Source organism: Micromys minutus (genome assembly GCF_963924665.1).
Source record: "Micromys minutus genome assembly, chromosome: X".
Lineage (NCBI taxonomy): Eukaryota > Metazoa > Chordata > Mammalia > Rodentia > Muridae > Micromys > Micromys minutus.
The window spans coordinates 57,451,975-57,465,887 of record NC_137970.1 but is presented as its reverse complement, the minus strand read 5'-3'; the positions used below and the strand labels follow the sequence as shown (position 1 = coordinate 57,465,887).

Below are 13,913 nucleotides of genomic sequence, written 5' to 3'. Positions count from 1 at the left end.
ATTGGATATAATGGGGACAATGGCCAAGGGAGAAAAATCAAATGAAAAATGTGGCAAGTTTGGAGAAGTATATTTCATATCTCAAGATTAGTTAGTCATGGGCTAGGGAGATAGCTCAGTGGATTTGCCATGCATACATGAGTACCTCTGTTCAGATCCCCAGAACTATAAAGCCAGGCAGTAATGTATACATCTGTAATCCCAGTGCCTCTGTGGCAAGATGGGAGGCAGGTAAAAGAACCCTAGGAAACAATTGGAAGTGCCTCTGTGGCAAGGTGGAAGGACAGGTATACTCGTGCATGCAGTGGCAAACACTTAAATGATCCTTTTTCAAAGGGTGTAATGTAAGGCCTGGCATCTGAGGTTGTCCTTTGATGTCTAAATGCATGCAGTGGCACATATGACCATATACTGGATAGTTAGTAAAGGTATTAAGTAGAAAAGTACCAAGAAGAATGCTACTTTGGAAGGTTAACTATGATAGCTTTGTGCCAAGTAGAATAATGTAACTTAATTTTCTTTTCATAATGATCAAATTTGGGAGGTATTATCATTGTCTTTTTATTCACATGAGAGAGCTAAGGGTTAAAGGTTAAGTTTCTTAGAGTCTTCTACAGTAGCATGCTTTAGGTCCAAATTTTATACAAAAAGTAAGACCATTCTGATGTATGAGGTAGACTGGTGATGTAATAAATAGACTCGATTCCATTTCTAACACTTTATATCTTAAGTTATTTATCTTCATACTATCAAATATCCCTGCAGCATTTTCTTTAATTAAATTTTATTAGTTATATACACCTCACAGAAGCAACAGAAAGACTAAAATAAATGCATGAGGAAACATTTCCATAAACTATAAAGGCATGCAAAAAGATCCTGGAGGAAAATTTTTAAAAAGAATAGTGCCTACATTAGATTATTGCCGGTAGGACTTCTGGAAGAGACAAGTTTCCAAGATGGAAGCAGCAATATAATATTCAGGATTTTGGATATGAACAACCGTATTGCATTGTTTTTCATCACTCACTGTTTAACTAATGATATATGTGACTAGCTGACATTATCTACCTAGAAAATCATCATCATATTTAGGTAACTAATATATCACATTTAGCTTTATTAATTACACTGTAGTTTACAATTTCAGTTATACCTTTGTGAAGATATGGAGTACATTTTATATACAGCTTTTCTGTCTGATTGCAGCTTTATGAGGAAGATATGAAGGGCTTTCTGACAAGTATTCTAGCCAAATTCGTGGGCTCTAGATTCATTGAGAAACTGTTTCCAAAACGGAGGTGGAGAGTAATTAAGGAAAACATCTCATATTTACTTCTGGCCTCTGTACACATGTACATACCCCATGTACCTATGCTCATAAACATACAAATGTACCCAAACATAAATTGTGGGGCTCATAAGGAAGACAAATAATTTTCTATAACAACTATACACTCTTTTATGTTTACCTTGAGTCTTCTGAAAAGCTTTTTGAAGTCATGGCAGGTTGTAAAAGGAACAGGCCCATTCACTTGGACAGAACTTTGTTAAAGGAAAGCTACTCTATCTAGGGATGCAAAGTCTTTAAAACTTCAATTTTTGTCAACATCAATTATAGCATATATCTTACTGTTATGTCCTGTGTCTGAAATGTCTTCAGGAAGCTTTTATATTTTTATATAAGAATATTATCTACATAGATCCATGTATATATTCTATGACATATAAGCATACTGTGCTATATTAACATTACATGTTAACTCATTCATTTTATGACTTACTATAAAAGATGTTACACTGTTTAACATACAACTTGTACTTCTCTTGGGAAGCAACTGCATAACATATATTGTAGTCAAAATAACTAACATGGTGGATTGTTCATCCAGACCTTTTTTGAACATGTATTTCTTTATTTACTTATATATAGAAGGAGGGCATACACATGCCCCTAGAGGTCAAAGGACAGTGTGTAGAAGCCCATTCTCTCCTTCTAACATATGGTTCCTGGGGCTTGAACTCAGGCCATTAAACCATCTCAGTAACTCTGATTCCTTCTTTCCTTTCCTTTTTTATGGTGAAAAAGAGTGTATATTTAGAATTAGCCATCTGGACTCAGTTTAGATGATACCAATCTTGTTGGCAACATCTAGAGCATCATATTCAGGAGCCAAGAGAACATACGCCTTCTTCTCTCCATCAAGCCTTATCAGGGGATTGACTTTGGCCACATCAATATGGTAGAGACTCTTCACGGCCTGTTTGATCTGGTGCTTGTTGGATTAAACATCCACAATGAACACAAACACGTTGTTTTATATTTTTTTCATGGCTGACTTGGTAGTCAATGGGAATTTGATTATAGCATAGTGGTCCAGCTTGTTTCTCCTGGGTGTACTCTTTCGAGGATATTTTGGCTGCCTCCAGAGCTGCAGGGTCTTGGGCCACCAGAAAGTGGGTGATGTTCAGATCTTCTTTTTGTGGCTGTGGATGCCTTTCAGCACTACCTTCTTAGCTTTCAAGACATTCACTTTGGCTTTGGCTTTGGGAGGGGAAGGAGCTTCCTTCTTTGCTTTCAGCACCATCTTAGCGAAAAGCTCTTTCTTTTTTTAAGAGTCTTGCTGATTTTGAACTTGAGACACCCAAGTCATTTGCCAACTCCTCACAATCACACTTTTCAAAATATGAATGTATATTCATTTTAAGAAAATCCAGTTAAGGTAAAACAGAGAGGCTACATGAGTTGGAAACACTCCAAAGAAGGACTATGGCCCATTAATATATATTATTTAAAAAGTATATAAAGTATACTTTGATTGATATCTAACATTTAGTTTTTTGCTGATCAATATGTCATAAACAAATTTTCATAGTATAAATGTAGTTCTGCATGCTGGTTCTTACTTCCTTCTTGGTCCTTGCACTCATCTCATAGGCACAAACTTTTAAGGTATTCCACAAAGAGGTTGAGAAGGAAATATCAGTGAAATCTGAACCATTTGTCTTTTAGTCTGTGTTCAATATTAAAACAGTATAAAGTATGACCAAAGCTATTGCTCTCCTAGCATTGAGTCTTTGGATTATAGACAAGGTAGTCAAGAGTATTAGAATGATAAATACCGACAATATGAAAACAATAAAGTATGTCTGAGTTAGTACAATAGCCATAATAAATTGAGCCAAAGAGTTTAGATGTCTTTTAGATGTGTAATTATTTTCAGCTGGCCCTGTGCTACTTTTTTCACTGACTGATTAACTGTTATTCAATCCAAATAAAGAGCAAAGAACTGGACCAAAATACATATATGACATTATACTGAATAGTTTTTCTTTATCTAACTTTAATATACACTAACAAATCAGGTGCATGTCCATCAAAGTGATAGTCAGTATAATTAAAATAATTCACATTTTATTTACCTCTCGCAGGCAGATAGTAAAGAAATGTTGTGCTGCTCTTGTAGAAGACCTGAATTTGATTCCCAACACCCAAATTAAGTTTACCACAACAGCCTGTAATACCAGCTCAAGAGATACGTCAGTGTCTTCTCCCTCCAAAGGCTATGAACAACCCTTCCCAAATGCACACAGATAAATTATAAAATTAAGGAAGAGAAATTTAGTGATAATTCAGAACTCAGGTTTGTCTGTTCGTTTGTTAGTTTTCCTATATTATGCAAGTAACTGTATTTAATACTTAAATGTTACTCCAGAGGAGATGGATTGCACTAAGGAACCAACTCCTTCTAAACACAGTAGTACTGGCACACACATGAACAGAAAATGTAGCAGCATGCACATGCCTGCATAGGTCTACACTAGAAGGAATACCAGTGCTGAGAGAAGACATGAATAAAAGCCCCCATCCTTAACCCAGAAGCTATGTCCAGTTGGTAATAACTCACAAAGGAAAATAAATCAGTTTTCTCCAAAAGCGTCTCTACAGTGATACAAACCCATGCACAGCAGTAGATAGCCAACACAAAATAAACTCAATAGCATTTTTGAAGGTTCTTTGTATCATAAGATGCATACATATTCATTCATATGCATGTCCACATATATAAACATATATAATTATAGGGTATTCCTATGTGTCTGAACACGTCTTTCTCTGGGTGTACATGTACTGGTGTTTTCTTTGACTCTGTTTGTTTTGTCCTATTGCAGTTGGTTAGTTTAATTATTATTCTTAAAATACACATTTGTTTTAGAAGGACATACAGAAAGCATGTAGATTCTAATGGAAGGGAAGGTGGAAGAAATTTCAGAGGAGTTGGGGAAGGGACAACCATGATCAGAACATATTGCATACAAAATATCTATTTTCAATAAAAGAAAACATTGTTTTTCAAGTTCTTCATTCACTAGGTCATTTAAAACTGAGTGAAATGAAATAGAAAATATTTCAATGTTGATTTTTCCTTTCAACTCCTCATCTATTGAAAATATACACATCTAATGCATTAAAAACTTGGTGGCTTTATTGAAGTGATGATTTTAATAGTTTTTTAATTCTTTAAAATTTCATGGCTTCAATGAGAGAAGATATACCTAACTCTTGAGAGACTTGAGACCTCAGCGAGTGGGGAAGCCTGGTGGGATGGGGGGACAACTTCTTGGAGACAGGCGGAGGAGAAATGGAATGGGAAGCAATCAGGGGGCTGACCGGGAGGAGTATGAAGCCTGGACTATAAAAAAGGATTAAACAATAAAAATCAGTAGATTTAATGTTTCATATCAATATATCTATAAACTTAGAAAATCAACATTGCTTATAATTGCAATTCATATTTGCTTCAGGTGATAATTCAGGATGATGGCCCTGAAAAATTGGATCCTAAATATTTTGGAGAGTTGCTTGCTGACCTAAGCCGTAAGAATACAGACCTGTATCACTGCTTATTAGAACATTTGGAGAGGATTGGAGGAAGGTACTATAAATGTATTTTTCATCTTGATGTTGCAGTTGTCAAATGTTTAAGTTTAATTTTGTAATTTTAAAAATAGACACTTATTATGTGCATATGTGTGTGCCTCCATTAATTTACATATACCACATGTGTTTGGGTGGCCACATAGTCTAGAGGGTGTTTGAACCCTGTAGCTAGAACTTGAGGTACACATAGTGGTGGGATTCTCAACATCATTTTGAGAATAAAACTTGGCTCATCTCAAAGAGCAATATGTGGTCCTAACAACTGGGCAATCTCTCTAGCCCTTAAGAATGTCTTTTTGAAAGAGTGCATTCAGGTACACAGCAGAACACCAGTACTCTTAATGAGCAAACTGTGTGATTATATGAGAAAGCGTAGCAAATGTTTCTATAAATATTATAATTTACACAAAAATCTCAGTATATCAATTCATATAGTATGTTATATGTAACATACATTGTGGAGGATACTGTATTGGTAAATAGAAAATTTTGAACAATATAATAAATAACATGTAACTCAATATATATAAATACATAGATTTACCTTTTTATGTGTACATGTGTGTGTATGCAATGATATTATGTGTATTGCATGATTACAGGTGCCTACACAGACCAGTATCAACCTGATTCCCCGGAATTTGAGGGTATCATTTTTTTGTAGATGACAGCACATCTTATTAAATGAGTTACCTAGTGCTGCATAGACAAAGCATGAATATAACAACACATTCATAGTGATCTAGAATATAAAGGGATGCCAATAGATTTTCTTTTAATCCGAAATTCTCACTGACTCTCTCAACCTCTGTCTAAACATTCATGTTGTTGCTAGAAATGCTATTATAAAACTACAGTTTTGACTGTTTAGCTTTATGTGATGTAGATTAAAATTCCATTCTTCCTAGTATACATAGATTATATGAGTTGACCTCTTTTTAAAAGCTTTTCTTTTAATAAAATGAAATAAATAACATGCAAATAGTAGGAGAGAGAAACTAGCTCAAAACTGAAATTGAGATCCAAAGAAAGAAAATGGATGAAGAACGATAGAAAACCTGTAATTGTGGTTTGGTTCACCAAACACCATTTGCTGTCAAACACTTCTATGTCTACCACCAGATGAACTGGTGAAAATGGATGATATACTAATTCTGCATTTATTATTTTTTATCTAGCTGTTACTAATTTTAGTATATCATCTAATTTCAGAAAAAAATTAGTCAAACTAAATGAAATTTTCATTTTTATATTTAAATTTCTTTATTTGTGATTCCATTTTAAACCAGTAATATTATTATATACAAAATATAAAATAAATAGAACAGGAATGTTTGTGATTACTGAATTTTTTTCTAAAATTGTCCTTTTCTTGGTTATTTTTGCAGGAAACAAGATTTTGAGTCTGCAGATACAGTAAGTCCAAAAGTCATTAAATTAGAGAACAAAGTGCCTTTTGATTGTGGTACTAATAATATCCATTTATTTAGTTCATTTATCAGACTGGAAAGAGAGATTAGTAAAAAAAATACTCATGTTTATATCTATGTAATGACTATAAAAGTAATAATTACAAAGAATATTTTATGATTATAACTAGGGGATTTACATTGTCATTGTTTAAAATACATTTAAAATTTACTATACAATAAAAATAAATGTTATCTAATATGTTTCAAAACCATGTGCAACTCCAACTTGAAGTAAAAAAAAATAAATATCAATTTCATTGCATTTGTAATTTTGAAAAACTATTTTAATAAATAATCACATAGTTCATTTTAGCACATTAAAAAGAACAGTCACCTCTTGTGCATTAACTTTATCATTATTTCCTGCATATTGCTATTCTATATTCACTAAAGTAGTTTTGTAAATTCTAAATTGCCTCTAAAAACACTTATTTTGGCTTCTCTCTTACATTTAAATGAAGTTTAAAAATGTTGCTGTAGTAACATATAATCTCTCAAAAGTCACAATAGTCTCAAGCAATTTTCTTTAAGTCTATAATACCTATAATTTTATTTCACAATTTTCACTATTTAAAAATTAAGCTTCTCAAATATATGTACCATCCAACAAAACTTAATTTTGGAGGATACAGTGATGCTATTCCAAGTTAAATTTGAATCCTGTATTATTGTTTTTATCTCCATTGTCATTGTTACTTGCTATTATGAGGCAGGATGTGGCTATATATCACGTTCTGGTCTTGAACTTATGTGGCAAGTGCTAGCTTTGATCTTCTTGCCTAAGACACTTAGGTACTGGGAATATAGGAATGTCTTACTATGCCCAGGTAAGTAATCGAGTTGTTTTAAATTGCTATTGCACCCACCCCCTTGGTTCTGGAGTTCAAAACAGGGCCTTGCAAGGCTATGCAAGCATTATGCCTCTCAACCCTGGCCATAAAGGGATCTTCTAAAACAACTGAAAAGTTTGACTGGTTGCCAAAACCTTTTCTATAACAATCTCTGGAATTCAATATTATTTCCAAGTCAATGTGATATAACTGAGTATTTAAAAGTGGAAACTATTCTTGAAAGGTGATTTAATCTTCTGCCATCCTCTCAAACTATGCTATCGGTACACAAAATGCTGATGTTATAAATTCCATTTTCTTACAGTCAGAAGACATTGAGGCATTGATTCCCAAAGGACTGTCTGAGTTTACAAAACAGCAAATTCGTTATATTCTGCAGGTAAGATGGGATAAGTGTCCAACTTTAATATAATAGTTTTTGTTTCATCTCATTGTGTTTCACTTTTGTCTTGTTTGGTCATTATCTCTCATGAGAGACAGAAAGGGAGCATATATCCAGAGGGAGGGGGAGGGGAGGTGGAGCTAGGAAGTGTAGAGGAAGAGAAAAGAACCTGTCTTCAATTTATATAAAAAAGTAGCAAGACTAAATTTCAGATCATTTTATTACATATATTAATTAAAAATTTATCATAGTAAACTTAAAATGTGCTTTTTAAAAGCAATCAACCCTAAGCAACTCCTACCTAGCATGAATTTCCCAAGAATAGTTTCAAATTAAAAAATTATATTCCAGAGGAGTTGACTATATTTTAATTAGACAAAAATCACATTTTAGCTTTGTCAGACCACCATGACTTGAACCTATAGCATTCAGAAAACCGATTTAGAAGTGTGCCTGCAGTGAATTTTTCTTATTGACTCGGCCATACTTCTGTAGAACCCGATTCTAAATCAGTCTTTCCCATTTCATACTTCACTTTTCCCTCCCATTCCGAGCATGGGCATTGCCTTCTTTCTCCAGTGTTGTGGAGGGATAGAATCCATAGGAGCAATAAAGAAAAATCCACAAATCAAGACAGAAGCCAAGGAAATATGACTAAAAATAGTATGCATTAAGAAAAGAACCAAAAGCAAATACTAGCGAGGATACAGCGGAAAAGGGACCCTTATATATGGCTTATGAAAAAGCAAAGTCATCCAAACACTGTGGAAAACACTATGAAGGTTCCTCAAAAATTAAAATAATACTACTTGGAGATTATATTACGATGATGAAGGTTTATTTCCCTTCTAAATAACAATCCATCTGTGTAGGAAGTCAGGGCAGGAACTCAAGCAGAAGCCATGGACAAATGCTGTTAGTGACTTACTTCCCCTGGCTTGCTCAATCTGCTTTCTTTTTTCTTTTTTTTTTTTCTTTTTTTTTTTTTTTTATTGGCTATTTTATTTATTTACATTTCAAGTGTTATCCCCTTTCCCAGTTTCCCCTCCAAAACCCCCCTATACTTTCCCCCTCTTCCTGCTTCTATGAGGGTGCTCCCCACCCACCTACCCACTTCCACTTCACTGCCCTAGCATTCCCCTATGCCGAAGCATAGTCTTAAATCAGCTTTCTTTTTTTTTTCCTTTTTAATTAATCTTTTTTTTTTACAATCCAGATTTTATCCCCCTCTCAGCCCACCCTCTGACCGTTCCACATCCCATAACTCCTCCTCTTCTCTGACTGAGTCCAGACCCTGCAGTCCTCTGCTCTATATGTTTTGGGGGCCTCATATCAGCTGGTGTATGCTGCCTGGTTGGTGGCTCAGTGCCTGAGGGATCTCAGGGGTTCAGGTTAGCTGAGACTGCTGGTCCTTCAAAAAGGGTCTCCCTCCTCCTCAGCCTCTTCCAGCTTTTCCCTAATTCAACCACAGGGGTCACCAGCTTCTATGTATTGGTTGGTTGAAAATATCTGCATCTGACTCTTTCAGCTGCTTGTTGGGTCCCTCAGAGGGCAGTCATGATAGACCATTTTTGGGAATATACAATAGCCTCAGTAATAGTGTCAGGAACCCTTGAGCTGTATTGAAATTTGGGCCTGTTACTGGACCTCTTTGTCCCTCCAGCTCCTCACCATTTTTGTCCCTGCAGTTCTTTCAGACAGGAACAATCATGAGTCAGAGTTTTTGCCTGTGGGATGACAACTCCATCCCTCACTTGATGCCCTGTCTTTCTGCTGGAGGTGGGCTCTACAAGTTCCCTCTCCCCACTTTAGGGCATTTCATCTAAGGCCCCTGTCTTTAAGTTCTGAGATTCTCTCACCTCCCATGCCTCTGGTATATTCTAGAGGGTCCCCTCAAGTCATGCCTCCCAAGGTTGCCTGTTTTCATTTTTTTTCTGCTGGCCCTCAGGGTTTCAAACCTGTTCCCCACACCCAATACCAGATCATGTTCCCCTCCCTGTCCCCTTTCACACCCAGGTCCCTCCCTTCCTCCTACCTCCTATGATTGCTTTCTTCTCCCACTCAAGTGTGATTGAGGCATCCTCACTTGGTTCCTTTGGCTTGTTAAAATTTTTTTTTTGAATTCTATAGACTGTATCCTTGGTATTCTGTACTTTTTAAAAAATTTGGTTAATATTCACTTATTAGGGAGTACATACCATGCATGTCCTTTTGGGTCTGGGATACCTCAATCTGCTTTGTTAAATAATGCAACATCAGCATCCCAAGGGTGGCACTATCCATAGAGATGTGGATCCTCCTTCATCAATCATTAATTAATACAATATCCTACAGATGTTTTTTATTCATTGTTCTGCTTTTTTATTAAATGTGTGGCATTTTAGAATTCCATTTAGATTTGTTATTACTATTTTGAGGTACATCTGTTTTAGTAGTTTCTTTAACTATCAAATTATATATTCAATACTTAATCCCATGTGCAGATCTGAGTGCAGTTTACCAATTTCAGAATCTGTACAAAGCTCTGGGTAATTTATGTCTCTTTACCATATATCTATATTATTCTGAAACATTTCTTCTCCAATCATAAACAATACATTAGTATCATCATTTTTTCATCTATAAAATATAAATAAGAAAGTTCAGCATAATTATAGCCTGTTCTATTCACCCATATGACTCTTTTCTTTCTTAATGCCCAAGAGATTTAAATTTTTATTTTATTTAGAAAATTCCATTAGCTAGTCTAAAAGTAGATCCAATAGTTATTTGTTATTTACACTTTCTAAGCCTGTACTAAACCATGATTTGTTTTCTTCATTTGAAAAGAAATCTTTCTTTTGATATAAATTTCATAGTTGACATTTCTGTTCTTTGAACATTTGAAAAATGTTTTATGACAGTTTCTTTCTTTTACCCTCTTTTTACATTTTACTTTTAAAATTGTTTGATATATTTATATTCCAAATGTTGCCCCCATTTCCAAGTCCACCCTCCAAGAGTTCTTCACCACACCTACCCCTTTATCTCTGAGAGGCTGTTCTCCCACCCTTCACCCTGCACCCCCATGTCCCCATTCCCTTGAGTATCAAGTCTCTGCAGGATTAGGCACATCCTCTCCCTCTGGGGCCAGGCAAACTCTCATACATAGGTGTGGGGGAAGAGAGGTTACAGATCAGCCCTTGTGTGCTCTTTCATTGGTGGTTTAGTCTCTGGGAACTGAAAGATCCAGGTTAGCTGACACTGTTGCTCTTCCTATAGTTGCCATCTCCTTCAGCTCCTTCCATCCCCACCCAACTCTTCCATAAGGGTCTCTGAGCTCAGTATCTGTCTGCATCTTGTTGGCATGATTTCTACTAGAACTCTTCTATTGTTTTACCTGGTTTTCCTAATGACTAAGGATTTTCTTAAACTTTTCAGTTTTTGTCTTTTAATCCCCCCCCCCCTTTTTATTGGATATTTTCTTTACTTACAATTCAAATGTTATCCCCATTTCCGGCTTCCCCTCTAGAATCATCCTATCCTATCCCCCCCTCACCCTGCCTCTATGAGAGTGTTCCCTTACCCATCTACCCACTCACTCCCACATCCCTGCCCTGGCATTCCCCTACACTGGGGCATCAAGCCTCCAGAAGACCAAGGGCCTCTCCTCTGGTTGATGCCCCACATCTGCTATGTATGCTGCTGGAACCATGGGTCCTTCCATGTGTATTCTTTGGTTGGTGGTTTAGTCCATGAGAGTTCTGGGGGTTCTGGTTGGTTGATATTATTATTCTTTCTATGGGTATGAGGTTGCAAACTCCTTCAGCTCCTTCAATCCTTTTTCTAACTTCTCCATTGGAGACCCTGTGCTTAGTCTGATGATTGGCTGTGAGCATCAGCCTTTGTGTTGGTCAGACTCTGACAGAGCCTCTCAGGGGACAGCTATATCAGGCTCCTGCCAGTAAGCATGTCTTGGCATCAGCAGTAGTGATTGGGTTTGGTGGCTGTATATGATATGCTTTTGATACCCAGATGGGGCCTCTCTGGATAGCCTTTCCTTTAGTCTCTGCTCCACATTTTGTCTCCTTGGGTATTTTGTCCCCCCTTCTAAGAAGGACTAGAGCATCCACATATTTGTCTTTCTTCTTCTTGTGCTTCATGTGGTCTGTGGATTGTAGAATCTTTTGTTTTGTTTTGATTTCTCAAGGAATAAATTTCTTTTACTATATCCTGTTTGGTATTTATACTTTTTCTCCACATACCTCCACCTTTCTCTATGTGTACAGATATATTAATAAAGTTGCTAATATGGAGAATGTATTTGTCATTACATCTCTGAATATTGTTTTGGGTTTCTGCCTTTCTCTTTTCCTTCTAGGATTCTCATTGTGTGACTATTAGATAAAGGCATAGAGGATTCTTGGATCAACTTCATTATTGTAATTTTTACTATGGTTTATATTATGAACTTTCTTTTGTATGTTTATGGTTACTTTTCTCTGTTGTTTCTCTTCATTTTTATAACCCAATCATTATAATTTTTCTTGTTGCTGTTTTCTTGTTTATTGGGATTGTTCTAAATTATTTATTCAGTTATTCTTTTTAGTACCCATTTATTTGCCAAGATTCAATAGTCCATTGTAGAGTAATCTGTTTAAGCCTATTATTAACTTCTTTATTATTTTTATTATGTTTTAATTTTTAAAATATTTAATTAATGAAGAAAATAATTTTATTAGAAATTTTTTGGCACTTCTGCAACTTTATCTGACTTCCAGCAGGTTAGTTCTCAACCACATTAACTGTAGATTTTTGAATGTAGTAAGAGGCATGTATGTTACCAGTGTGTAGAGCTTGTTTTGTGAATCCTCATCCTCATTATGTTTTCTGCACAAACATACTCGGATGCAATATGGAACATTCCTTCTTCCCTGGGCCCAAACGGCTTTATTCAGCCTGGTGTCAGTGCACACTTCTAGAGTCCCCATTTTCATCACAGCAAATTTCTGAATTTCTTTGAGTGCCTGAGGAGCACATTTCCTGAAGTCTACTCCAAGAATGCACTTGTGAATGCTGATGTGTATTCTCGGCTCATCACCTTGTTGATGGCAGAATGGCTCTTCTTCTCACAACCCTTCTTTGCTGGAGCCATTCTGCCAAGCCCTAGTTGGAAAGGAGGAGCTCGAGGGATTGTGGGAGGAGAAGTCACATAGCCATACAACTCTCATTAGTAAATTTTCACATGTATCTGCCATTGTACTTTGTACAAATTCATCTACCCATTCATCACTTTTGTCCTTGATCATCTCATTGGTGAATCTTCCTACAACCTACACACCCCCAAAACCCTACTTCTTCTTTTATATGATCCTCTCTTTCTACATGTTAGAGAACACAAATGCTGTATATTTCTAAATTCGATGCATAAAAGGAAGGATTTAAAGTCTGTTTGTTTTGTTTTGCCTAAAGAATCTGCTATTCCAGCTACTGCTTGAAATAACAGTTTTATTCTTCTTTTTGTTTGACTGGATATTCTCTGCATTTACATTTCAGATCTTATTCCTTTCTCCCAATACTGTCCCCTCTCCACCTACCATTGCCTCCATAAAGGTGCTTCCTCTCTTAATTTCCCTTTCCACCTCAGCACCTTGGCATTCCCCTACATTGGGATAACAAATCTTTGCTGAACCAAAGACCTGTCTTTCCATTGATGCCAGAAAATGCTGTCCTTGGCTGCATGTGCCATGGAGCCATGGGTCTCTCCATGAAAATTCATTGGTTGGTGTTTTAGTCCCTGGGAGCCGTGATGGGTTTGGTTAGTTGATCATTTTGTTCTTCCCATGGAGTGCAGACCCTTTCAGCTGCTGCAGTCCTTTCTCTAGCTCCTTCATTGGGGTCCCCATGTTCAATCTGTTGATTAGCTGCACACATCTTCCTCTGTATCATTATGTCTCTGGCAGAGCCTCTGAGGAGGCATCCATATCAGGTTCTTGCCAGTAAGCACTACTTGGCATGAGCAATAGTGTTGGGTTTAGTGGCTGCATCGTCAGGTGGTGGATCCCCAGGTGAGGTAGTCTCTGGATGATCTTTTCCCCAATCTTTGATCCTCTATTTGTCCCTTTATTTCCTCCAATGAGAATTTTGTTCTGCCTTCTAAGAAAGACTGAGGTATCCACCATCTGGCCTTCCTTCTCTTTGAGCTTCATAATTTCTGTAAATTATTTCTTGGGTATTCAGAGATTTTGGGGCTAGTATACAGTGAGTGTTTTTTCGTGACTGGGTTA

At 36.4% G+C, this 13,913-nt stretch overlaps 1 protein-coding gene and 1 pseudogene across 2 annotated transcripts in view; one reads left to right on the top strand and one right to left on the bottom strand.

Annotated features, from left to right (window-relative positions):
* POF1B (POF1B actin binding protein) overlaps positions 1-13,913 on the top strand; it is a gene marked incomplete at both ends in the record, with an annotated part of 61,753 nt that overhangs the window by 35,690 nt on the left and 12,150 nt on the right. The window contains 3 exons of the mRNA XM_080910120.1: positions 4,807-4,937; positions 6,331-6,358; positions 7,570-7,644. Coding sequence (XP_080766246.1) covers positions 4,807-4,937; positions 6,331-6,358; positions 7,570-7,644 — 234 coding nt within the window. The remainder of the gene's footprint in view (positions 1-4,806; positions 4,938-6,330; positions 6,359-7,569; positions 7,645-13,913) is intronic.
* LOC308415753 (large ribosomal subunit protein uL23-like) lies at positions 2,124-2,588 on the bottom strand (annotated as a pseudogene). The gene has a single exon. The product of its transcript is annotated as a large ribosomal subunit protein uL23-like (transcript).